The sequence below is a fragment of the Drosophila miranda genome (assembly GCF_003369915.1).
Source record: "Drosophila miranda strain MSH22 chromosome Y unlocalized genomic scaffold, D.miranda_PacBio2.1 Contig_Y1_pilon, whole genome shotgun sequence".
NCBI lineage: Eukaryota > Metazoa > Arthropoda > Insecta > Diptera > Drosophilidae > Drosophila > Drosophila miranda.
The window spans coordinates 17453018-17464838 of NW_022881603.1; the positions used below are offsets into that span (position 1 = coordinate 17453018).

General features: G+C 45.5%; 2 protein-coding genes across 2 annotated transcripts; both read left to right on the top strand.

The window, feature by feature from the left end:
• Window positions 1–7030: 7030 nt before the first annotated feature.
• LOC117191825 lies at window positions 7031–8609 on the top strand. The gene is made up of 5 exons (XM_033396591.1): window positions 7031–7065; window positions 7609–7986; window positions 8040–8209; window positions 8294–8448; window positions 8517–8609. The coding sequence occupies exons 2-4, from the start codon at window positions 7630–7632 to the stop codon at window positions 8412–8414; spliced, it is 648 nt and encodes a 215-aa protein (XP_033252482.1). The 5' UTR covers window positions 7031–7065; window positions 7609–7629; the 3' UTR covers window positions 8415–8448; window positions 8517–8609.
• LOC117191831 lies at window positions 8579–9304 on the top strand. Its single transcript, XM_033396599.1, has 3 exons — window positions 8579–8663; window positions 8735–8984; window positions 9080–9304. The coding sequence occupies exons 1-3, from the start codon at window positions 8660–8662 to the stop codon at window positions 9180–9182; spliced, it is 357 nt and encodes a 118-aa protein (XP_033252490.1). The 5' UTR covers window positions 8579–8659; the 3' UTR covers window positions 9183–9304.
• Window positions 9305–11821: the final 2517 nt, after the last annotated feature.

The following is an 11821-nucleotide window of genomic DNA, read 5'->3' on the forward strand; positions in this document are numbered from 1 at the left end:
ACTGCACTGCCTCTCTGGGCAAGACCTCGCATCGGTTTGTTCGGTGAGTGTCAAACCGATGCTCTCAACCTCCCCCTCCCCCTCCCCCTCGCCCGTCATCCTGCTCTGCTAACTTCCGTTCTGTTCTGTCCTTTGTAGTCGCAATGAGAAGCGCATGCACTTCGATGGATCCTGTTTCATTGTACGCAACGCCGGACACTCCGCCGGCTTCAATGAGAACAACCTGCTCATTGTCTACTGAGCGGCGTTCGTAGTCCGGAGATAGAAACGGCGCAGTGGTAGCCCATCCCACACGCACACACTCACACATGTCAACACATTTCACCTGGAACACATACATAGACACCTACAGCAGCACACTTGAGGGACCTTGACGTGGAGAGAGGGATTCAGTTAGGATCCCGTAATTTAGGAATATCAAAATCAATTTGGGAAATAAGTTACAAAGCAAATATGTTCGTACAAAAACCAGCACCACACCACACACACACACCTCAGCGAAGGAACTCAGCCCAGTCCTATCTGGGTTCCGATTGCTCGACATGGGCGCAACACAACCACACCACCAACCCCCAGGGAATACTAGTTGTCTTTCGTTTACCATTGCCTACATATATATCATGCCGTATATATGCGTGTATTACTAGTTGTTATTGCAAATCGGGTGCGCTTTCCTGCTTCCCCAAATCAGTTGGCCAAATCAGACCGATCTCAAGCTGAAGCGGAACCAATCAGAGCCGAATCGCATCAACAGGGCCGTGCCAGCGTTTGGTGTTCAAAAAAAGAAACCGTTTTTCTACTCGTTTCCATTTCGGCTTTTTCAGTTCTTCTAAATTGTTTCTTTTACGCAGTTCAGTTCTAAATTTTGTTTGATAGACTTTAAAAATGGCAAAACTCAAGAAAAACGAGGGTGAACGTTGTGAGTTGCTGCGGACACCGCAACTCTAAATTTATACCCAATACTAAGTCAGTACGGCTCTCCTCCGGCAGACGCCGCTAATATTAAACGACACGACAAAGAGTGCGTGCGAGAGAGACAGAAAATCAGTCTGAGCGTGACGTCGGGCGCTGCGTAGCCAGTGCAAATTGATTTGTTCCTTTTGGCTATAAAAATGATCTGATCTGATACAGATTCAGCAACCTAATAAATATGATCATTATCTATGATTCTGCGTTTTTAGTTTTCTCGAATGTGCAATATTGTGGATGCAACAGATTTTCGTCCTTTGTGGGGGCGGAAGGAGGTGGGGCGAAATTCTGAGATATACGTTTTATAGTGAGATCTAACAGAAGTACGGATACCAAATTTGTTTACTCTAGCCTTAATAGTCTCTGAGATTTGTGGATGCCCCAGATTTTCGTCCTTTGCGGGGGCGGAAGGGGGTGTGGCGAAATTTGGACACGAAACGGTCAAGGTCCGATATCACAGGAGTGTGTATACCAAATTTGGTTGCTCTGGCTCTTATATGTTCTGAGATCCTTGAACTCATATTTTGCAATTGGCAAAGCCGACCCTGAAACCTGTGTGTTAGAGAGAGACAGAGCGAGAAAGAATGAAATTGTTTTCTTGATTCTGGCTATAATAATTATACGATCTGGTTGAGATTTTACACTCTAAAACATATCCTCTATCCATAGTCATCCTCTACGATTCTTCGTTTTTGGCTCTATCGTATTTTTAAAAATGTGGATGCCACAGATTTTCGTCCTTTGTGGGGCGGAAGTGGGCGGGGCGAAGTTTTGAAATATTTTTGTAGCAGTGACATATCACAGAAGTCTGGATACAAAACATCGTTTCTCTAGCTCTTATAGTCTTTGAGCACTAGGCGCTGAAGGGGACGGACGGACAGACAGACAGGGCTCAATCGACTCGGCTATTGATGCTGATATACCCCAATACTCATTTTGAGTATCGGGTATAAAAAGTTTAAAGAAATATCTCCCAAAAAAAAATTTACAAAATTATGCACAGTTGGTGCGTCTGATTAAGCAACGTGTATTCAACAATTATAGTAGATCAGAGGACTAGTTCTCTTTTGCGTTACGTTTACGCAACGTAATGCCAGTGCCGATACATTATTTCTAAGCTACCAGTTCTTTCAATGCAATCCAATAATGTTCATCCACACCCGTAGCATACAGACACTCGAACACGTAACCCATAATCACACACACCGTACACTCTTTACAAGAGGCAAAAGAAAGTGAATTATTTGCAAGTGGCACAGCGCCAGCCACAGTTAAAACAGCCACAGGACACGCTTGAAAGATAGAACAGATCCTGTGAAAGGTAGAAAGTGAGAGTTTATTAAATTAACCCCAATTCAATTTTGCTGCATTATCGTTTAATGAGCCGACAATTATGCGAGGCCCCTCTGCTTCGGCACCATGCACGTCTATAGATATTCAATTAACTTGAATTCACAGCCATAACTCCCCGAACGAGTTCATTCCACATGCATTTGGCCAGGGCATAGGGCAAGTCAACTCGATTTCCGGCTATTAAGACATGGCTGAATTTCAGACGTGGAATGCAACGCCATGGAGTGCCGAGTCCAGGCAGGATAATTACATTTTAACCGGGTGATTCGAGCGGAGAGGAGAGTCGCCAGCAACGTCAACGGTAATGGATAAATGCACATCTTCCGCCGCCCTGGGGGTCCTGGGAGCCGTCCTGGGGCACGGCACATTTAATGGGAAATGAATGGCTATGTTGGAGGTAGAAAATTATGAAAACGTTCCCAGGGGTAAGTTGTACGAAAACCAGCACGAAGTGCCCTCCATAATCTTCCACTTAAAGTTGATAAAAAATGTAAACGACTTTCATTTCGCCCGGGAGCGATACCTCTGACGAGGACTTCAAAGGACAGCTGGAAGTCCCAGGACAAACTCGAGGCGAAAGTGAGTAGCTCATTGAATTGGATGGATTGTCATCCTAGTCGGTGACAGCAATCAAATCAATCACATCAGCCTCCACCTGAGTAGAGCAGGCAGGTCAAAGTGCGGCAGCCATGGAGGATAAAGAATGGACCCCTTTTCTGAAATTTGGTGATGTTTTGCGATGCAGCAAGAGGGAATTCCTACACCGGTTGGGGCAAAACTTGGGCTAGGTACAGCTGGCAAGGCCGATAGCTTGATCCGATTCATAGATAATATACAGCTAAGAGTACTATATGTTTGGATTCATTGGGAATCCGTGCGTGGTGATGTCTAATGCAATTTTTTTAATTGAAACCCACTCGAAAGCAATTAAATTTCCTGTGGTTGGACCACTCTCCGGCAATGAGATTCGTTAGAGTAATTGCAATCGAGATTCCCAACTAATCTTCAGGTAAAACAATCCATAATGGAGCAGAAGTTTTGTACGCACTCGGCATTTATCAAGTTTGAAGTTTTAATTTGCTTTCGCCCCAACAAAAACAACTACAGAATACAGAATAACAAAAGTGTCAACACGATTATAATTGAGTTTAATTAAGCCGCAAAGTAAAGCCTCTCAGCACTCTTGTCTGTGGACCGACCAACAGAAATTTAAAATATTTGCGCTAATCCACTTGGCAACGGCCTAACAGAAATGAACAGCTGGTGCCAGTCCAGGCCTCTTCAATGGGCCAACTTTCGGATAAAAGAGGTACGTGCCGAAGGCTTCAAATACTCGTATTTGCTGGGGACAACGTACGTACAATAAACTCGAAGCAATCCGAAGAGCAAAGTTGCGATCTGGAAATTTATGGATGGCGAAGGCCAAAATGTTTTGCTGTAGGCCCAGGCCCAGGCTGAACCCATTTGTTGGCCCAGCTCTGAAAATGTCACATGCTCCTCATACCCACAGCTACACCCACACCCTGTGTGGTCTGGGTCTTGGCCGTCTGGGGCCGTCTCGGCCGGATTTGTCTGCGCCAAAGTTCACTGACACTTTCATGAGTTTTCTTGGGTCGACGAAAATATTTTTTCCACATTTCGCATTCGACCGAATGGAAATGAAATCCCCTTGGAGCATAGATAGAATATTTCACAGCAGTGATCGCTGCCAAAAGCTAACTGTTACACATTCGTTCTGCGAAACGAAATCCAGTTAATTAAAATGTGGCAAGCAAATAATCAACAAGCAATTCAAGCTAGAAAAAGACCACAATTCTGCTTCCTCTCTGCCTTTGCCTTCCGTAAATGGCCGTCCAATTGGTAATGGCTCGACAAAAATTCCACATTCATATTTACGAACCATAAATATGGACTCGTACTACCAAAAAAAGGAAAGGAAAAAAATAAAAGGAGGTTAACCAATTTGTTCGCTTGCGGCTGCTGTAAGTGACAACAAAAGAGGTGGTGGAGCCGGTCAAGGCATTGTAGCTTTTTACAAATGAGTTTCCGTATTTCATTCGGATTCCATGCATATTGCATTTTCTATAAATACAGTATTTGCCAACTGTTCTTTTTTATTTTCACTCTCAAACTGAGTCAATGCAGTGCGTGGGCGGAGGTGCAGATGCAGCTGCAACAGCAACAGCAACAGCATCCGGGTGGCAGCATCAGCACCGAAAATAAATTTCAAATATGTCACAAGCAAAATGAGATAGAATTTTTAGGCGAATATTCGCTGTGCCATGCTGCGTGGGCAGCGATGGCCAAATGCAGGGGAAGTCAATGCGCTCTAGCCGAAAAAGTGAAACCCAGCATCAATCATGTGAGCAGGCGTGGGGATAAAGTTGTCAATCGATTCGCAAGAAGTTCAGGGTTGCCTACTGAACTGAACCGTTCGACAATAGTTCTCTACGATCCAGACTACAAGGTGGCAAAACAATAACACTCCCCCACACACCAGACGTGCGATATCTCAGCTAATTTTCATTGCCACAAGCGCGGACGGGCGTCCTTCTGGGCCTGCCAAATTCTAAATTTTGGCTAATTTGTCAACAGCCCCCCAGCATTATCCGCACATATCCGACAATTTGGGTAGAACCAAACATCTAACAAAAGCTGTACACATTCGCTACTTACACTATATAGATAGTACGGATTGAATTACTGGAACCATGTGTCCGCTATAGTGAGTTTAGCTTGTACATACATAAATGGGCACCTAGCACTATTATATTTTGCATGCAAATTCCAGTACACAAGTGTGTACCCTCACGTAAAGATGATGCCAGAAATTCCAACTGACGAAGCAGATATGCGATACACTGCATCAGCAGTAACCCACCAAGATGAGGCTCCTCCGTGCTTAGCCGCCTCCTTTGGCACTGACACTTGGCATTTCGCAACCTTCTCGAGCCAAGGCGAGAACTTCAGAAAATTGAAACTTTCAGTTTTATGCCACCATCGAGCACACAGCACAGTACTTTTACATGGCCAAGTGCAACTCTTTTGGCTGACTTTTCAATTTTCTAATATGCTTTAAAGCTTCTGCTTGATGCTGTTGGGAGCGGCGCCTATTGCTTAATTCGATTTTGCTTGACTTTGATGCTGGCAAACTTCATTTGTCCAACTCTAAAAGCGTGAAATAGGATTAGGCCGACGGAAATGCATTCAAGCTGACTTAAATCCATTTCTAGTTGGTCAACGATACAAAGTACCAATTAATAATCTATAGGAAATCAGATTTGAGAGGAGTTAGGGAAGAGAGAGTTGCAGTGCACGCAGTTTATGGAAGAGATCCAAATTAAATTAAGACTGCCAGAAGTATTCCACAAATAGCCATGACCAGAATGAAGTTACTTTGGGCCAAAACGATCGTGTTCGTGTGTGCGGCAAATGCGAAATTTTTCACTCTAAATATGTGTGAACTTACTTGAGAACACGCGCGTGCTAAATACAGTTTTAGAATATTTTGTTCGACACTTCTCACTACGACTCAGAGGAATTTTAATTTTTATATTTAATTTTCCACTTTACATGAGCTCCGCTCGCTGGCACAATTTTCGAAAGGATGACTGTTCGGATTTTCACACTGAAAGTCGTCGCCTGCTCAAACCGGAATTCAAACGGTCAATACTTTTTTCCAGGCTTGTGGATAGATCAGCGTCAGTGCGGCGCCTTAATGCAAGTCTGTGAACGAATTGTATTTGGTAAATTTTCTTTACAGGAATCCGAAAGGATCGAACAAGGTGAAAATGAGCAGTGTACGAATTAAACATTTTACCAAAACGGTCAATACTTTTTTCCAGGCTTGTGGATAGATCAGCGTCAGTGCGGCGCCTTAATGCAAGTCTGTGAACGAATTGTATTTGGTAAATTTTCTTTACAGGAATCCGAAAGGATCGAACAAGGTGAAAATGAGCAGTGTACGAATTAAACATTTTACCATTTAACCATTTGGTAATTTGGTAAACCATTTTTTTGTGAAGCTCAAGACTCAAGCCACGGAGTACCATTAATAATACGAAAATGTACAGTAATTAGTATCTGATCTACATCCATACAACATTGAAATGCAGCCCTGAATATCGCTCCGAAAATAATCGGGAGACAGCTCTGCTTGTCACTTTGAATTCCGGTTTGAGCAGGCGACGACTTTCAGTGTGAAAATCCGAACAGTCATCCTTTCGAAAATTGTGCCAGCGAGCGGAGCTCATGTAAAGTGGAAAATTAAATATAAAAATTAAAATTCCTCTGAGTCGTAGTGAGAAGTGTCGAACAAAATATTCTAAAACTGTATTTAGCACGCGCGTGTTCTCAAGTAAGTTCACACATATTTAGAGTGAAAAATTTCGCATTTGCCGCACACACGAACACACAAACGCCGGTTTTGTAAACTCACTTGACGAAAAGAAAGAGCGAGAAGAAAAAAGTTGCCAATTCAAAATGGTCACCGAGCCAAAGTCCGTTGAGCCCAAGGTCAGCACCAAGGAGGCGCAGTGCCAGTCATCGGACTGCGAGACTTCCCAGCAGGAGCCGGTCTCGCAAGTAAGCAGCCCGAAGGGCGCCCGTGTGGGGATCTTCAATGCCGAGGACTTCTTGTCGCGTGCTCAGATGAACGACAAAATCAACAACATCTTGCGCTCGCCCACCAAGCCGCCCAACGGGGTGCGCCAGCGCTCCGTCTACACCAACAACCCATCGCCGGTAAGTGAAATTCCAAGCAATAACGTGAAAGTTTCTTCAATTTTCAGACATTTTGTTTTACAAAACTGCCGCATCATCGCGCTAGCAGGGTATCAACAGCGAGTTAACAGCCGCCGCAGTCTTAACAGCTCGGCAACATCAGCATTGCCACATCACCTCATTGCCCTCTCCTGTTATTTCAGACCTTCTTATTTTCCGTCTCGCTCTTTTCCACCATTGCTCTCTTACTGTCCGACTTTAATATTCGAATTTTCCTTCTCTATTCCCCCCCTCTTCTCTTCTCTTATAATACTATTCAAAATAGTTTGGTTAATTTCTATAAAAATCAAATGCAAATTGGGAAAAACAGAATGTTGACAGAATGTTAGCAACAGTTGCAAAGTCATTCGATTTCTGCGCTGCTGACACTTTCTCTCGTATCTGTCGTTTTCTCTCCTGCCGGTATTCAATTATTTTCTGCCACTTTCACTTCCTCACCTCTTCATTTCCTTCCGGATCTAACTTCCGCAACTACCTCTCGCCTTCTCATCCCCCCTCCCTTAGCAAGCAAGCTTGCGTGACGGCATGACTGGGGGGCAGCTGTCCCAACGCATGAGCAACATCTCGCTGTCCGCCGGCACGGACTCCGTGGGCCACATGGATCGCGGCAGCAGCTCCAGTCTCGCTAGCAGCGCCACCGTTGGCACCAACACCATCACCAGCGGCATTTCCAAGGAGTGCGCCAATTACCCCGTCGGCAGTCAGTCGGCCCGTCCATACGTCCAACTGCCGGGCATACACATTTCCAACCCTCCCCAGTACGGGCCAGGGAATATGCAGGAAATAGACGCTGGCAAAATGGCGCACAACGGCAAGGCACTCACAGGGCGCTACAATGCCACGCCCACCTATGGCTTCGACCACGAGCAGAACTACTGCCTGGTAAGGGGCTCCTGCATATCTGTAAATCTAGCCGATTCTATGCTCAATCTCAGAATTCCCAACAGTTGCCGTCTCCAATGCCCCCTCCACCATACGCCTTGGCACGCGTGAGCAGCACACGCAACTTCGAGATCGAGAACCACACACCGCCGGCATGTCCCGGCTCTGGACCCATTGCCATGACTAACGGCACCATCCAGTTGCGCCTCCGCGATGGCGTGCGGTGAGTTTGGACGCCCCCAGCCCCTTGGCTCTTCTTTAAGACCGACCCCTAATGTTAATACCTTTCTTTGCATGGGCGGTCAAGGCGGTGCGCGTGCTCAATCAGCGCAGCATGGTGGCAGTTGCTCTATCACGCAACTGCAGCAACTCGGCTTTGCTCCACCCCAATGGACGCATCTTGCAGAGCGGCGCTAAAGTCGAAATAGTCACCTACGACGGCATGAAGGGCAATAACTTTGTGTAAGTGGGAATGGCCCTTACCCCAACGTGGCATCTTTTGAATCCTTTGAATTATCTTCCCATTACAGTCGCTATGCCAAGATGTGGTACAAGGGTGTGAGCTTCACCAGCGAGGCGTGCGCTCTCATCTACCTAGTGGACACAGCCGGGACGCGCACCACAACCGACACTTTCACCGATCTGACCAAGGACTACACCCTGGCAGTGTTCTATGAGTGAGTCCCCCCGGCCAATTGCATCGCTTCTTATTTGGCTAATTTCGATTTAATTCCCGAACTTCTCGCAGCGACTCGCGCCATGGCTGAAGCCCATGACGTGATTGCCAATTCAGCTTACACCTGTACCGAGGATGGCACTGAGATTTATGACATAAACGGATTTCGCATCACCCAGGCAGCCGATGGCCTGGTGAAGGTCACTCGTGTGGACAACAAGTGCTTGATTCGCACCAGTCCCGGCAATGGATCGGCCACTTTGACCACACCTGGCATCCATTGCACTGCCTCTCTGGGCAAGACCTCGCATCTGTTTGTTCGGTGAGTGTCAAACCGATGCTCTCAACCTCCCCCTCCCCCTCCCCCTCGCCCATCATCCTGCTCTGCTAACTTCCGTTCTGTTCTGTCCTTTGTAGTCGCAATGAGAAGCGCATGCACTTCGATGGATCCTGTTTCATTGTACGCAACGCCGGACACTCCGCCGGCTTCAATGAGAACAACCTGCTCATTGTCTACTGAGCGGCGTTCGTAGTCCGGAGATAGAAACGGTGCAGTGGTAGCCCATCCCACACGCACACACTCACACATGTCAACACATTTCACCTGGAACACATACATAGACACCTACAGCAGCACACTTGAGGGACCTTGACGTGGAGAGAGGGATTCAGTTAGGATCCCGGAACTTAGGAATATCAAAATCAATTTGGGAAATAAGTTAGAAAGCAAATATGTTCGTACAAAAACCAGCACCACACCACACCACACACACACACCTCAGCGAAGGAACTCAGCCCAGTCCTATCTGGGTTCCGATTGCTCGACATGGGCGCAATACAACCACACCACCAACCCCCAGGGAATACTAGTTGTCTTTCGTTTACCATTGCCTACATATATATCATGCCGTATATATGCGTGTATTACTAGTTGTTATTGCAAATCGGGAGCGCTTTCCTGCTTCCCCAAATCAGTTGGCCAAATCAGACCGATCTCAAGCTGAAGCGGAACCAAGTCAACCTGTCTCAAGTCAACCGTGTGAAAAATTCCTTGGGTCGATTGCTTGATCTGTGCTTTGTATCGGATCCGACCATAGTGTTGTTAACCCGAGCCCTTCCGCTCACTATACCTGAAGACGCCTACCACCCTACTTTCGAGGTGTCGCTAGATATAGGACCAACTGTATTGGATCGGTAGAGTAGGCTGCCCGAACGTGTCCGCTGCTTTCGTAAAGCCGAGTTTGCGAAGCTTAATAACCTCATTAGGGATTTTGATTGGTCCGCTTTGTACTTGTGCACTGATATCATAAAAGGCACAAACATTTTTTACAATGCTCTTGGCACATTTTTCGATTCTTGTGTCCCGCTTTCTTGTCCGACTAGATCTGGAAAACCCCCTTGGCTTACCAAAGAGTTATCCAGTCTAAAAAACTTAAAATCAAGACTTTATAAAAAATTTCAAGAAGTGGGTTCTCCTACTTCTCACTCTCGCTATGTATTAGCTCGGTCAAACTTTTCAGTTCTTAATGCTCAATGCTATAAGAACTACCTATCTCGATGCAGGATACGTTTTTCTCAGGACCCTAAACAGTTTTACAGCTTCGTAAACAGTAAGCGTAGAACGTCCGCACACCCATCCTCGCTATCATTTTGTAATACGTCGGCAAATAATGATCAGGCAATTGCCGATCTTTTTGCCCAATTCTTCCAAACCACCTATTCTGAGGAAAGCTACTCTGGTCATCCGTACCCATACGGTTTACCGAGGTCGAACGGCATTTTCAGTCCCTTGTTAAATGAATGTTCCCTACTTCATGATCTTCGACTAGTTAAGCCGGTGTTTTCACCGGGTCCAGACGGGGTTTCAGGTTGTGTACTCAGGTACTGCGCCGAGGCTCTGTGTGGACCTTTGCTTAAACTATTCACCCTATCCATTGATTCTTCTTGCTTCCCCCCGATCTGGAAGGAATCGTTTATAATTCCTCTCCATAAAAAAGGTGGCAAGTCTGATGCAAAAAATTATAGAGGTATAGCAAAGTTATCCGCTATTACTAAAATGTTTGAGAGGGTTTTAACTCCGCACTTGCAACATCTCTGCAAGTCACTTATATCTCCAACTCAGCATGGATTTATAAGGCGGCGATCAACCACCACGAACTTGTTAGAGTTTACCTCTTTCATTATTAAAGGCTTTCAAGGTAACTTACAGACGGATGTTATTTACACCGACTTTAGTAAAGCATTCGACTCTGTAAACCATTCCCTTTTAGCGCATAAACTTGACCTTTTAGGGTTTCCACCCAACCTCCTGAGATGGATTTCTAGCTATCTTTGTTCTAGGTCTCAAAGAGTCCTCTTCAAAAACTCCCTCTCTTTCCCAGTAAAGGTTTCTTCGGGAGTACCACAAGGCAGCCATCTAGGCCCCTTACTCTTCACACTCTTTATTAATGACTTACCTTCAGTATTAACATACTCTCGAGTACTTATGTATGCGGATGATGTTAAACTCTGTGTCCAGTACAAGGACATTTCATTTCATTCTCGCTTGCAATCCGATCTCAATAACTTTCAGTCATGGTGTTGTGCAAACTTGTTACACCTTAATGCCTCGAAATGCAAAGTTATGACATTTCATCGTTCTAGCCCTTTGTTGGCTCCCTACACCCTATTTGGTGGTTCGCTTGAGAGAATTACCCTGGTGGATGATCTGGGTGTTATGTTAGACCCCAAGTTAAAGTTTTCCGAACACATTTCTACCATGGTAAATAAGGCCATGGGCGTGCTTGGGTTTATAAAGAGGTGGTCAAAGGAATTTGACGACCCCTATATAACAAAGACTCTCTATACCTTGCTTGTTCGTCCGATCTTAGAATACGGCTCCTGTGTATGGTGCCCTCAGTACAAAGTACACCAGGACCGTATAGAATCAGTACAGAAAAACTTTTTACTCTTTGCTCTGCGGGGCCTTAACTGGGATGCGGGTGTAAGACTCCCATCTTACTCTAGTAGACTACTATAAGTAAACCTCCCATCCTTAGTTAACCGTAGAAAAATGCTTGGTGTGATATTTATGCACAACTTGATCAGGGGTGACATAGACAGCCCTGATCTGTTGAGCCGCATAAACTTCACGATTCCTATTAGACTGACTAGAAATTT

Excerpts from the sequence above, each read along its gene's own strand:
- LOC117191825 (XM_033396591.1), top strand. The coding sequence starts at position 7,630 with ATGACTGGGGGGCAGCTGTCCCAACGCATGAGCAACATCTCGCTGTCC. Across the intron at positions 7,987-8,039 it reads ACGAGCAGAACTACTGCCTG|AATTCCCAACAGTTGCCGTC; the intron begins GTAAGGGGCTCC and ends GCTCAATCTCAG. Across the intron at positions 8,210-8,293 it reads CGCCTCCGCGATGGCGTGCG|GCGGTGCGCGTGCTCAATCA; the intron begins GTGAGTTTGGAC and ends TGGGCGGTCAAG.
- LOC117191831 (XM_033396599.1), top strand. Across the intron at positions 8,985-9,079 it reads ACCTCGCATCTGTTTGTTCG|TCGCAATGAGAAGCGCATGC; the intron begins GTGAGTGTCAAA and ends TGTCCTTTGTAG.